We start from the raw sequence: 14,477 nt of genomic DNA, 5'->3' as shown, positions 1-14,477 counted from the left end.
TAATACCCTGGAAGTGCGCTGGAGGGCAGCAGAGGTCAAACTCTCCTGTTAAACACCGGATGTGACGAAGACTGCAGACTTCATGCTGCCTTCCCGTTCCGTGTAAAATTACAGTTCTTTTTCAGCTTGTTCCTCTAATTTGCAACTAAAACTGGTGGGAAAAGTATGAAATAATCCATATTAAAGTATGAAATAATCCATATTAGATTACACGTGTATGAATAATGCGTTTAAATATATATGACATTTGGAACTGATTGACTCAGTTGTACGGCAAAAGGTGTACTTTGGATCGTTTATTTAACGCGTATTCGGTTCAGTTGTTAAAAATTGCACATGTGCCTCCTTTTATAAAAATAAAACCTCAAGTTTATTTATGTATTCTTGTGAGTGTGATGTAACTTTTCTTTCCCAGAAGTGCAGTTCATGAGAAAGTTCAGCCGCTGAAGTGGACACGTGAACGCATCACCAGCAGCGGTAGAATCGCAGTCAGACCAGGGTCAATCACAGGTTCGTCCTTACGTTTTTATCATTTATTTATTTTTACATGAAGTGTCACTGAAGGCAGCGCAGTGACAGCGACGAGTTAGTGTTACGCCGTCTGCCGTTTAGTCCAACTCGTGTCTCCCTGCGCTGTTTACAGGACAAAACTGTGATGTAGTTGCTCGCACTAACTTCAATTGAATTTGTTATTTAACTATTTTAATCCACGAGTTGCTTTAAACTTTGTGACTAGTCGTTTAAGTCAAGATTTAAGTACATTAGCGACAGTGCGATGCCTAAAATTTGAATGTTGTCGTTAGCTTAACGGACACGAAACAGAACTCCGTTCGAAAAACTCGACATTTTGAAATTATCTTGAATATTTATACATCTACGTGCCTCTCAGAAAGTAATTTATGCGCGTTTATTAATCATTTAAACCCATTCTTTAATTCGGCATACACACAGGATCAACTGTTAATGGCGTTGTTAAATAAATAAAAATGTATCTTTGTAGTTTGAGTGCTTGACAAAGTTCCATCCAGTTGTGTAAGATTCACTGAATAAATGAATGTAATTCAAGTTTTTTGTTCCGTTAAAGTGACGTCATTTCAGCTCAGACTAAACTAATCCACGAGCTGTGATGGAGAATGTGAGGGAAATGATTAGCAGCACGGGTCGCTTGATTTGAGTCACGTTGTCTGCCGGTGGAGATCAGTTTAGTGGGAAAGTTAAAATGTATAATTTTCACACCTGATATTTGTGTGTTTTCTTTATTAAAAACATTGTAAAACAGGGAGAAAATGGCTGGCCTGTGGAAATCCTACCAGGCCTTAATGACCAGATATCCCTGGACAGTGCAGATAGTGACTGCAGGTATATTGACACACACACACACTGTTGCATTTGGACAGCCTAAACTAGTCCTTATCCCTAACCTGAAACCTGATCTGTAACCTGAATCATAACCTGAGTTAATGGAGTAATGGAATAAAATGAAGATAGTAGAAGTAGTCTTCAAATTCTAGACTGATTTCAGTGCTCTCTCTCTCTCTCCCCCTATCTCCCGCTCTCTCTCTCTCTCTCTCTCTCTCCCCCTCCCCCCCTCTCTCTCTCTCTCTCCCCCCCCCCCCCTCTCTCTCTCTCTCTCCCCCTCCCTCTCTCCCTCTCTCTCTCTCTCTCTCTCTCTCTCTCGATTTTAACCCATTCTTGGAGAATGAGGTTCTGCCTCATTAGTACCAGGTTTTGGTCTCCATGATGAGACTGGTCCTGGTCTATAAACCTTTCGGTGTGTCCAGGTCGTTTTTGTAATGATCGGCTGTAGCTGTAATTTAAAGTGTGTGTGTGTGTTTGCGTCTACACTGACCGTGAGTTTAAACTGTCGTCCTAAAATTTGACCTTTGACCTCACTTTATAAAAGTAAACAATGAAAAAAACAGGCCTTTAAACCAGGAAAAAAGAAAAGTAAAAAATGTAGAAGCAAAACATCACTGTCAGTCTTATTTAAAAATATACACCTCTACAATGTTTACAGTCTAAACATTGTTATGTTACATTGTTAAAGCGTATACTTTATATATTCTGCATATTTATTCTATTTTTATTATACCTTTTACTTTTCGACTGTCTGTGCTGCTATAACGCTGTACATTGGTGTAATACACTCCAGCCACCACTAGATGGAGGCAGTGGATGCCTGATGCAACGTTTTCAGTCAGGAAAGATGAACATGAATAATCAAATAAGATTTTAATGTTAAGCGTTTATTTTGTCGTCATGGACTCGCATGGACACCTTAAATACACACACACACAAACACTGTACTGTGATGCTCGATGAGCGCCACCCTGAGATTATAAAGACTCTGAAAAATAACAGCAAATTATGGTTTCAACTAACTGATTATTTGGTACGTGATTCATTTATTATGATTAATCAATTAGTTAATCAGATATGAAAGTAATCACCTTCTGGGATTGACCATTTCATTCATTCATTCATTTATTTATTTATTTATTTTATTTTATTCCTCCTTGAGAAAAAAGTTTTATTCTCTAAAATTTGCACTTCAAAGTAAGCGTACATACACGAGCCACACGGGGGCGCCAACACCACATTTACCAAGACTCTTTCTGTGTTTATTGACATAAATAACTCCTGTCCTCTCTGTACTTGTTTATTTGTTTATTTATTTCTGACTTATATGTATCTATGGTTCGGGAGAAGTGACAAATTATATCTAAATCTGTCTAAATAAAGTTGTTTTATAAGGTTTTACACCATATTTATTATTATTATTGTTATTATTATTATTATTATTATTATATACAATTAACTTTTGGTGTGTCATTGTTTGCTTTGTTTTTTACAGGGTTCCCACAGGTCCTTGAAAGGTTTTGAAAATCGTCCTAAATAGACACTGGTCATTGAAAGTGCTTGATTTTTGTTCAAGAAATCTGATATTTAGGTAAATGTCTCCCCTGTTTGTTACGACACCACCTACTGGTTCACACCCTGCGTTACTTGATGTACGTAGACGTGGATTCCTAATGAGTAGCGGTGTTGTGGACACTGTCCGCTGTCTCGCTATGAAAATTCCTACATCTCTGTCGTCCTCCCATCTCGTTAAGCTGTAATTTCTGTTGGTGTTTGGTGATTTAACCTTTACGTCGTGTTAGCAGCAGCAGCAGTGATGGAGTTCACAGAGACACAGAGTCACTGATTACCTTCAGTCACAGCTGAAAAACTGCGTGAATTAAAACACTGTGTGTGTGTGTGTGTCCTCGTCCTCCAGGGTCTCTGGTGGGCGTCGGTGACGTCGTCGCTCAGCAGCTGATCGAGAGACGAGGACTCTCTCAACACAACGTCCACAGAACGGCCAAGATGATGAGCATCGGCTTCTTTTTCGTCGTGAGTTTTCCATTCATTCATTCATTCATTGCCGTATTAACATGACGGTTGTGGGAGGAGCTGGAGCCAATCCCAGCTCACGTAGGACGAGAGAGAGGCGGAGTCACACAGTGGACAGATCGCCTGTCCATCACTCTCACATTCACACCTACTGTCATTTTAAAAGTGTCCAATTAATGAGGCAACATTGCAAACCCCATGCTCCACCGTGTGGCCGCATGAAGTATGACAAGATTATTCTATAAAACAAACATTTTTCTTTTCCCTCTTTAATTTTCCAGTAAAAAAAATCAAATAAAAAAATATCAATTTTATCAACGGGAGAATTTTTCAAATTCTAATTTTTCAAGGCTTCTAGTTTTATTTCCACTCATAAAAGTTCTACTTTCATATATTTATATATATATATATATATATATATATACATAGATAGATAGATAGACATTCATATTTCACAGCGTCACATTTATTTTAGACTCGACCGTATCCACGGCAACGTTTGTTTCCATCACTGATGTCAGTTTATTCCTTTGTACAAAAATAATTTGAGCTATTTTTGTTAGATAAACAAATGTCTAGTACTCTGTTTATTTATAATCTGACATGGATGTAAAATCAAGTTTCTACGTTTTCAAAAAGTGTGATTGTTTTACAAACTCTCTGAATCTCAGTCATAATTTAAAGGCGACATAGAATGCTTGTATCACACATATATGTTAGTTATGGAGGTCTACTTACATATATTAACTTGTTTTCATGGTTAAAAACCTCCTAATCGCTGCAAACGAGCCGATCAAAATATCTCCTCAATGACGCTCTCGTCAGCCGCGCTGTTTCAGACCAAAACCACACCCCCAGAACGTGGACTGTGTTGTGATTGGCCAGCCAACGAGAGCTTTCGCACTGTCCTGTGATTGGCCAGGTACCGCTTCGCAGAGCCCAGGAAAACAATACACTATTTTCTCACCAGTGGCTGAACTGTTTGTTCTGAAACTTTAGGGTTTCATAAACGAGGTAATGACGCAGATACACACACACAAACCGGCGTTAATTGGAGCTTCCGGTCTATGTCGCCTTTAAATGTATTTAACGTATATAATTCCAAAATGTTCTAATGTTGATATTTTCTAATAATTTTATTATATTTTAGGGTCCAGTCATCGGCAGTTGGTACAAAGTTTTGGACAAAATCGTCGTTGGAGGAACAAAAAGTGCAGCGATGAAGAAAATGCTGCTCGACCAGGTTAAAAAATATAATTATTTTTGTTATTTTTCATTATTTTCAGGTCTTATAATGTGAGGAAGTCACTGATTTATTTATTTTTTGAATCTGACAGGTTTAAACTTGACTTTTCATAATTCCAGATCCAATATTTTTGAAACTTTATCAAAATTTCCTACAAATTCTGTTTGGATTTTTTACAGAAACAATAATGTTCCTCTCACTTTCTTGTCAGTGTCCACATTTTCACCCGTTTATTCTATCTCTCCTGTCTGTGTGGACGAATAAACACAGGAATGAATAAGAAAACAAATTAATAGGCAAATACGTATTTAAATATGTGTATAAAATTAATACAATCATGAATTAAGCAAATAAATTCACGTGGTGAACAAGTAAAGTATGACATTTGTGTAAAAATAAAATAATTTAAGTAATAAGTAAAATGAATGAATTATGAATTCATGTTTTCACTATTTACTGGGCGTCATTATTTATTTCAAACTAAGTTATATTTTATTTAAAAACTACTAAACTTCTTTTGTAAAAATCTATTTAAACACAAACCTCTGCTGATCTGTACATTAGAGAAAATCTAGTATAGAGTATCTAGTATAGTATGTATTTCTTTAAATATATTTTTCATTATACACTTTAAATCATGTGTGTTCTGGTCAAAGCAGAATTGACAAAAACGACTCCTAAATCTTTTACATTTGTGATTGTACGCAGCAAAATCACTATTATTACAAGCTAATAAAGAGAATATGAAAGTTATTCATATTTTTTAAACAGATAAGTAAAAACTGTTTATGGTGTTTTCCGTGTATGCAGCTGTGTTTCGCTCCGTGTTTCCTCGGCGCGTTCCTCACTATCTCCGGTGCCCTGAACGGACTCACGCTGGACAAGAACGTCGCCAAACTCAAGAGGGTAAATGTTTAATCATATATAATTATATCATTATATAATATAAAACTCAGTGTCTGACCTCAAACACTCACCTCTGCTCCAGTTTACAAACTTGTTTCCTGTGAAGAAGGAAAAAAACAGACGAATGAGTCACTGTGTGTGTGTGTGTGTGTCATGGCCGTGCTGACTGAAGGTGGCGCTGAAAGGCCAGCGTGGTAAATGTCACAAAGGACAGAAAGAACATGATGAATTTGTTCATTACAACATGAACAACAGCTGTGAGAGGGAATTGAAAACGATGTTTCACTTTCCTCTTTATTTATTTAACTGAAGTTGGTTTCAGTCTGGACTGAAGATGATGATGAAGATGAGGTGGTTTACACGTTTAAACATTATGATTCCAGTATTTAAATAGCACAGGGTAGTATAGTAAAGTACACTATAGTGTACACACACTCTAAGTGTGTGCTATACTACTCTGTACTGTACTATAATACACTATACTATTCTGTACTGTACTATAATACACTATACTACTCTGTTCTATACTATAGTACACTATACTACTCTGTACTATGCTATAGTACACTATACTACACTGTACTATGCTATAGTACACTATACTACCCTGTACTGTACTATTGTACACTATACTACCCTGTACTGTACTATAGTACACTATACTACTCTGTATTATACTATAGTACACTATACTACTCTGTACTATGCTATAGTACACTATACTACCATGTACTATGCTATAGTACACTATACTACTCTGTATTATACTATAGTACACTATACTACTCTGTACTATGCTATAGTACACTATAGTACCCTGTACTATGCTATAGTACACTATACTACCCTGTACTATGCTATAGTACACTATAGTACCGTGTACTATGCTATAGTACACTATAGTACCCTGTACTAAACCATATTATGCGACCGTGTGCTGTACTGTTCAGGTTTTACTGCAGAGGATTTTCAGAATTTTAAAGGTGCACCAACATGTTTGAGAAAGACTGTTTTGTCGTAGTAGAAAGTATTGTAGTATAGTTAAGTATAGTATGGTGTAATCTTATCTTATGCTGTAGTATAATACTGTAGCATAGTAACATGTACAAATGAAGGGTTAAATCAGTAAAATTCAATTCATGGCACAGATTTTCTGTTAAAAACTGTAAATTCTAATATATTGAGTGAAACAGCTGTACATGTAACAAACAAACAAACAAACAAACCCTGTTCTCTTCTTAACGTGTGGATGGGCAGGTTTTTTCTGTTAGTATTTCTAGTTTTTTCAGAGTGTGACGCAGTGACTCAGGTGTCGGTGATTTCACCTCAGCTGTCAAAGTCACTTGTTTTGGAACATAATTAGAAAAACTGTTTCACCCTGAGAAACAGAAGATCAGAACGGGAACATTGACCGCGCTGTTGTGTTTTTATGTTGTGGTGACCTTTATGTACATGACAGGGATTTGTGTGTGTGTGTGTGCGCTCTGTTCTTTCACATTTACTGTGGACTCTTAAACGTCCGTGTCCACCATCTTTGTTTCACTATTATTTTTATACATCTTAAATCATTGAACCTCTAACGTTTTATTTTCTACTGTTTTGTTACTACATTTCATTTATTTTGCAGCTTTAGATGTTTTTTGTTAATGGTTCCTGATTAAAAACGACATTAAACCAGATTCTCTTCTCACTCAGGACTACACTGACGCTCTGATCTCAAACTACTACGTAAGTTTTCCTCCTTTTTGTTCGTCGCATTCTTGTTTTTTAATTTAACACAAGAAATCAGTGCAACATATTTAAATTTAGAGTCTCCTGAAGACAAAGTCATGTTACTTTAATGTCATCTAAAGGTTAAACTATGACCAGAGAAGATGTAAGGAGTTCAAATAGTTGTTTTCTTAACAAAAACACCTGTTCCTTTCAAATGCACTTATGGTTTGAAATATTATATTTGTGTATTGATTGTTGTGTAACTTAAATTCCCCCCCGTTTGTGTCTCAGTTGTGGCCTCCAGTGCAGATCGCAAATTTCTACTTCGTTCCACTTCACCACAGGTACATTTATCTTTTTATTTCAGTTACTTAAAAGAAGACGAGGAAGAGGAGTTAGTAGCTGAGCTCAGCAGAGTCAGTTAGCGGAGGAGCTAACTAACAGAAAAGACAGCAACAGTTAGAGTTAGTCATTGATTTAACGCAGGAGTTAACATCGTAATTGTTCAAGGAGTTAGCAGCGGAATTTATGAGAGTGTGAGTTGCAGAGTTAGTGATGAGTTAGCAGAGGAGATAGTGGCAGAGTTATAATTATTCACAGGAGTTTGCTGCTAACACTCTTACCAACTCCTCTGCTAATTCAGCTTTTAACGCCGCTGCTAACTCCTGTGAAAATTACGTTAACTCTGCCACGACTACCTCCTCTGCTAACTCCAGTGTAATTAGCAGAGGAGGTGGCACAAGAGTTAGCAGTGGAGTTGGAGGAAGACTTAGCAGAGAAATTAGCTGCAGAGTTAGCAGAGGAGTTAACAGTGTAATTAGCAGAGGAGGTAGCGGAAGAGTTAGCAGAGAAATTAGCTGCAGAGTTAACAGTGTAATTAGCAGAGGAGGTAGCGGAAGAGTTTCAGAGGAATTAGCAGTGGAGTTAACAGCAGAATTAGCAGTTAGGGTTAGCGGCGTAAACTGTGTGAGTGTCACGCTCGTTAACGTTACCAACAATTTATGACAATTGCATTCGTTGGTGACTAATGTGTTTGTCGTTTTTTTGTCCTCCGTGCCGACTAATTGTCGTTCTGCTACTTTATAAAATACGAACATGTAAAGTCTTCATGAAACACATGAATGTCCTGCGTCTCGTAGGTTGGCCGTGGTCCAGGTGGTCGCCGTCGCCTGGAACGCGTACCTGACCTGGAAAGCAAACAAGATGTGAAGGACGATCATCGTGAACCTTTTCTGTTTCTGTTTGTGTTTGTGTTTCCGTTGTTTTCCATGATTTTACACTTGTGTTTTTGTGTGTTTATGAGTGAATGAGTGAGGGACATGTGGATGAACTCTCTTTCGCCATAAACGTGTGACTGAGTCACGAGTGAAGATCCACTCTGACAAATTCACACTTGAAAGTCAAACGTTTTGTTCTTTTTGTCGGAGCAGACGCTGACAAACACTCACACATGAATTAACACCGACTCACTAAAAGGAAACTTGTTTTGTTTTTTTTTATCCATCACTTGAAGCAGAAATAGTGTTAATGGATGATTTATTCATTTTAACAGGACCATAGTTTGTTTTCATTTGAATCTTTGAAGTTTGTTTTGTTTACAAAAGCCTCAGGAAAGTCATGTTTGTTTCTTTGTCTGTTTTAGTTCCTGACTTTTAGTTCATTTACACAAGATCTGTGATTAAAAAGCAACAAATGTCCTCAACAAACAGAAAAAACACTGATTTCTGAGTGAAAAAGATGTTTGATATTGTGTTTATGTCAAATCCTCATAATTATGAGATTTTTCATTCAAATAAAGTGAATTCTTTCACAACCACAAGACAAAAAAAAACACTTCAACAAACTCCCTGTGAATAATTTGACTATAAATTGTTGATTAGTGAGTTGTGATTGAATTATGAGCAATGTTTTTGAATTTGAAGGCTGTAAATCACTGAGTCTGTATTTATATCACACTTTTCACACATAAAATACGACACAAAGTCCCGCCCAGTCACACCTTTACCCACAAACATAATGTTTAAATCCTTTACCTCAATATAAATGTAACTAATGTTATATTTAGGACAAGAATTGATCACATGATGACAAAGGAGCTCACCAGTCTGCAAAGAGGTCGAGTTATGAACAAATAATACATAATAAAAAAGTAATTTAAACCAATTAAATAAGACAAAAAAATGCAATCAATATACAAAAAGAGTCTTAAATCAGCAGTGGATATTGTAGATGGAAAACATAAATTTATGCCGAGAACAATCTGTTTTTTGATTGTTAATCAGTTTTTCTGAAACATTAAAGCCAGTGCTCTAATTTTTCAGCTTCTTAAAGGAAACGAAAACGAACATTTTCTGGTTCCTTTGCTCCGTGTTGCAAAGAAATCACTGAAAATGAATAATTTTTTCAAGGTTTAGGAAACATTTCCGATATTTTATGGACCAAACAATCAATGAATTGAGAAAAAGAGTCGTCAGTTGAAGCTTTAAAATCCAGGGGAAGGTGTGAAGAAGATTACACACTATTAACACGACATAAAAATATGACTTCTTTTTGTTTGTTTTTTAAAGGATAAAATAGACATAAATGTGGATAAACAGATTTTAATTGTTTCATTTGTTGTATCTGTTTCTAAAAAGCTCGGAAGTGAATGTGGTCAGGAGGTTGATCTGGACCAGGTGTTCATATTATTTTTAATATAGTATATTATGTACAGTACTGTGTGAAATGAACTCTATAACCGCAGACCTTTTTAAAAGCAAAATGTCTGTATTTTTTTTTTATGGGGAACAATGTGTCACATTCAATCTTGAGCAGAAATAGTAAAAATAGAAACGTCTCAGTGAATTCAAGTCTTTGCCCCCGTAAAAACCCAAACAAACAAACAAACCATCCCTCTGTTTCTGTTATAGATGAGTCAGAGAGAAAACAAACACACGGAGCTTTTTATGGCTGCGTCTGTCACTTAATCAATGACTTTCCTTCTATTCCACAAAATGTAGAAGGAAAAATATAAATTGATGTCCTCAAATGTTGTCCTTTTTTTCTCCCCCAGAAACTAAAGCGCAAAGAAAGCAGAACATATTCACATTTAAAGAAGTTGTGTGACTGTAATATGCTAACTGCCATAAGAAGATGAAATAAACGTACAATACATATATTATCCCGACATTCTTTTTCTGATCTTTTAAAGAGATTATTATTATTATGACTTCAGAACATTCTTTTTTCTTTACCTTAAATGTGTGGTTGATTTATAACATTCTTATTACAGTACGTTATAATGAGATGCTAGTTTGATTTATGATCGTAGCAAGGAGCTATGTTAGCTCCTCTCCTCTTAGCTAAGCTAACTGTTTGTAACCGAACACATGTACAACGGTGGTTTAAATGACGTGTTTTTGTTGAGATAAGCTAACTGTCAGAGTACAAACATGAGTGACGCTGTCGACAAAAATCCATGAACACATTAGTCGCCAACGGAAGCAATTGTCATAAATTGTTGGTAACATTAAAGAGAGTGAGAAACGTGATACTCAGTTTGCTCCACTAACCCCAACTGCTAAGTCTGCTGTTAGCTCCTCTGCTAACTATTCTGCTACCTCCTCTGCTAATTCAACTGCTAGCTCTTCCTCTAACGTTGTCTTTTCTAACACTCAAGAAAAGAATATACTTTTAACTCATTGACAAAAACCTTCCGAGATGTTTGGTTGACTTTAGACTCAGCTAGGCTAGCTCTATGTGTCCAGTGTTTGTGCTAAGCTAACAATCAGAGTCGTCTTATTTAATATTTGACAAAGTAGAAATGACATTTTTCTCTCAATTTGTTTAAAACTCACCTCGGAAAATCTAACGTATATCAACGCACATGTTATTATAATCATAATGTTGAATTTTTATATGAACAAAACCCAACTTTTGTGTGTTTAAATTAAAGTTTGACCTCTAACTTTTGTGTCAGACTCAGACTTTTGTGTTTTGGCTGGACGATGTTTGTTTGGACAGAGATGTGGAGGCCGCTGAGCCACCGGGCTGTCGACCAGCTGATCTGCACATTATTTTCTCACACACACACACACACACACGCACGCACGCATTTGTGCTAAATCAGGGAAAAACGAGCAGAAGGAAAAAAAAGTGTGCCAAACGTCCTGTGTGTCCCTGTGGGACCTGATGAGCGTCTCACTGTAAAGCTGCAGGAATAATCGCCGACGCTTGATGTGTTTGGGAATTAAGGTGAAAGTAATTGAATGAAGCTGCTCATGTTTGGCTCGTAAACACATGAAACCTGTGATGAAATAGTGAATCTGTCCCAGTGTTCGGGTTGGAGACACCGTGTGTGGACTTTTAAAGGACTTTTCAGAGAAACTACAGACAAAAGTGTTTGTGCTGATGTCAGAATTGTAGAGTTTTTAAGTTTGAACACTCTTGTGCTTTAAATATAAACCTTTTTTAAATCTGATAAATGGAGATAAAAATAACCCTTTTATTAGCTGAAATATTCAGAACTAGTCCTTTAAATGTCTCATGATGTGTCCTTTAAAGTTTATATATGTAAGAAATGTTTCAAGACATTAAATATCTTATAAAAAAACAATTCATGTAGACATGTAATCAGGGATTTAAAAACATTAAATATGCTTTGGTTTAGTGTGTTGGTCTGTTGCGCTACCTACTTGTAACCACCCAGTAACACAGCTTATAGTAGTAAAGTATATACGTATATATGTGTATATACAGTACATATATATATATATATATATATATATATATATGTACATATTGTCCTGGACCTAAAAAGCCTCAGTAGTCCTTCCAAAAACATCTCGACCAGAGCAGAAGAAAAACTGAAGGACTACAGTGGAGATGCATTAAAGGTCTCAGATTTACGGCCCTGCAGGGCACAAGCCCCCCCCCCCACCAAGCTAATATCAAGGTATTTATAGATACATCTTACATCATAAATATGTTTTTATTGTGAACTGTATAACATTTCATATCAAAACAAACGCTTTTATTTTGAAATTCACGATGGAATGTCATGATAATATGTTTTTTTTTACCGTCTCCCTGCTGACTGGTCTGTCCTTCGTGTCCCTCACTGTCTTTTAAATGTGAGTTGCAGTAATGTTTTTAAAAGCTAACGGTCGCTGTAATGTCGTTATTTTGACGTAAACTTAGCTTTAAGTTTCCTCGAAAAGAGTCCTAAAGGAACTGTGTCCCTGTCCTCTTGTCCTCTTGTAATGTCCCTCATCCTCACTGATGGATGGATGGGTGTTGAAGGAAGGAAGGCTAGTTGGAGGGAAGAAGGCAAGGAAGGAAAGCTGTATGATTGTAGGAAGGAAAGAAAGTTGGAAGGAAGGATTGATATTAGAAGGATAGATGGAGGGAAGAACGGAATACAAAGTGGATGGAAGGAAAGTAGGAAGAAATGAAGGATATGAATAGAAGGAAGGATGGTGGGTGTGTGTGTGTGTGTGTGTGTGTGTCGGTCGATATTTGTCCACGCCGCTCTCCTCGCTCTGGTTGTGACGTCACAGCTGCAGAGCGGATGTATAAAAAGCCTCGCGCGCGTTTGTCGCTCACTGACACTCACTGTGGAAGCGGAGACATCAAAGACTGAAGCCGCAGCCTCTAATCTGCTCAACCGAGTGAGTCCTTTTATTCATTCATTCATTCATTCATTCATTCATCCAAGACTTTTTTGTTTAATTTTCACTTTCTGCAGGTGAGAAAGTATCAGGTGGAAAGTTTAAATTAGTTCATCAAATAATCCAGATTATGTTTTTTTTTTCATGCTGCATAGTTAAATTTAAATGTAAAACGAGCGATTTATTTTTCCTGCAGTAATATGTAATCTCACCTGAGATTAAAGTTTCTGTTTAGAGAAGAAATGTTCATACTTGATTATAAAACACTATTCTGTATCTTATCTAACGTTAATATTTTTATTTATTTTTTAATCTAAAATTGTGAGTTTTGTAATCCACAGCATATGCATTATCCATTATTTGTTTCTCTTTTGGTTGTTTCTTTTTAATCTTGTGCGTAAATTATGTATCATACAGTTAAACAATTTTGTGGATCCATAACCTTTTTGCCTTTTCTAAACACAGGTTTTGGATATTATAATCCATAATCTGGTTGTTTTGCGCACAGGTGATGGATGAGTCATCATCCTCACAGTTTTATTTTCAGTCAGATTAGACACAGATTAACAAAAACTTCAGAGTCTCTGTAAATAACTGTTTTAAGTGTTAAATGTTGAATAATCTGGATTACAGGACATGAAGCCGCTCTCTCTGCTCCTCCTCCTCTCCTCGGTCCTCCTCTCCTCGCACCTCCGCCCCGCCGCCGGCAGACCGCGCGCCCTCCCTGGCTGGCTCATGGATGAGAGCGGCCACGTTCAGGCGCAGCGGCTGGAGGAACTCCTGCGCAGAGTGTCCGGCGTGGACAGCTCTCCTTCCTCCTCCTCCGCCGCTGACCTGCTGCACGAGAACATCCTGAAGCTCCTCCACAGCAGGAACAACCCCGAGCACGCGTACCTGCAGCCGCCGCAGGAGCAGGCGCAGAGCGACGACGAGGACCTGAGGACGGCGGCGGTGGCGGCGCAGCTGATAAAGCGCAGCGAGAACCCGCAGCTGTCCATCAACCTGACCTTTGACATGCTGAGGGACATGATCCACATGGCCGAGATGGAGCGGCTCGTGGCGGACAACGACAGAATTTTCGGCGAAGCCGGGAAGTAAAGCTGCAATAAACACTGTCCACACAACCGCTGACACACGTGTTTGTTTGTTTGTTTGTTTGTCTGTGCGTGTTTCCTCTGTGCGTCTCCATTTTACGCACAGTCGGTGCCAAATTACGCATCGCAGCCTCGTCCAAAGTAAATGTGTGAGTGTTAATTTGAAGACCTTGTTGGACAAAATGGAAACAGACCCCACATCCACGCTGAGCTTCAATCACGTGACGACACCCCAACCCCCCCCCCCCCCCCCCCCCCAAAAAAAAACCCAAAACAAAACTGGACACTGGTGGACGAACTGGACTCTCACGTGCCATGTGAACTGGACATAATCTGAAGTCATTTACGCGTTTTAATTAAAGTTTTCCATCAGAACCACAGTGTCCCACTAGTGTTCATGTTGATTTATCTTTAGCTATTTTTAAGTTTTCTGAATAACAACAGTTGCATTATGGGTCAAGAAACCACCAAAATTAA

The 14,477-nt window shown here is 37.6% G+C and overlaps 2 protein-coding genes across 4 annotated transcripts; both read left to right on the top strand.

Annotated features, from left to right (window-relative positions):
• The first annotated feature begins 63 nt into the window (after positions 1 to 63).
• On the top strand, positions 64 to 10,374 carry mpv17 (mitochondrial inner membrane protein MPV17). 3 transcript variants are annotated; one of them, XM_058612671.1, is made up of 9 exons: positions 64 to 154; positions 416 to 510; positions 1,280 to 1,359; positions 3,278 to 3,393; positions 4,544 to 4,636; positions 5,450 to 5,545; positions 7,241 to 7,273; positions 7,550 to 7,602; positions 8,398 to 10,373. In XM_058612671.1, exons 3-9 carry the CDS (start codon positions 1,287 to 1,289, stop codon positions 8,465 to 8,467), a joined length of 534 nt encoding a protein of 177 aa, XP_058468654.1. In that variant the 5' UTR covers positions 64 to 154; positions 416 to 510; positions 1,280 to 1,286; the 3' UTR covers positions 8,468 to 10,373. The 3 variants fall into 3 exon arrangements, with proteins under 3 accessions (XP_058468654.1, XP_058468652.1, XP_058468655.1); XM_058612669.1 differs by having other exon boundaries at positions 112 to 163; XM_058612672.1 differs by lacking the exons at positions 64 to 154; positions 416 to 510 and having other exon boundaries at positions 8,398 to 10,374.
• Positions 10,375 to 12,696: 2,322 nt separating this feature from the next.
• LOC131443857 (UI-like) lies at positions 12,697 to 14,183 on the top strand. The gene is made up of 2 exons (XM_058613894.1): positions 12,697 to 12,906; positions 13,540 to 14,183. Exons 1-2 carry the CDS (start codon positions 12,712 to 12,714, stop codon positions 14,002 to 14,004), a joined length of 660 nt encoding a protein of 219 aa, XP_058469877.1. The 5' UTR covers positions 12,697 to 12,711; the 3' UTR covers positions 14,005 to 14,183.
• The last annotated feature ends 294 nt before the right edge of the window (positions 14,184 to 14,477 follow it).

Source organism: Solea solea, chromosome 17 (assembly GCF_958295425.1).
Source record: "Solea solea chromosome 17, fSolSol10.1, whole genome shotgun sequence".
NCBI lineage: Eukaryota > Metazoa > Chordata > Actinopteri > Pleuronectiformes > Soleidae > Solea > Solea solea.
Note: the sequence above shows the minus strand (reverse complement) of the source record. Positions and strands in the feature narration are given on the sequence as shown.

Excerpts from the sequence above, each read along its gene's own strand:
- mpv17 (XM_058612672.1), top strand. The coding sequence starts at position 1,287 with ATGGCTGGCCTGTGGAAATCCTACCAGGCCTTAATGACCAGATATCCC. Across the intron at positions 4,637-5,449 it reads AGAAAATGCTGCTCGACCAG|CTGTGTTTCGCTCCGTGTTT; the intron begins GTTAAAAAATAT and ends CCGTGTATGCAG. Across the intron at positions 7,274-7,549 it reads CTCTGATCTCAAACTACTAC|TTGTGGCCTCCAGTGCAGAT; the intron begins GTAAGTTTTCCT and ends TTTGTGTCTCAG.
- LOC131443857 (XM_058613894.1), top strand. The coding sequence starts at position 12,712 with ATGGTGGGTGTGTGTGTGTGTGTGTGTGTGTGTCGGTCGATATTTGTC. Across the intron at positions 12,907-13,539 it reads CCTCTAATCTGCTCAACCGA|GACATGAAGCCGCTCTCTCT; the intron begins GTGAGTCCTTTT and ends TCTGGATTACAG.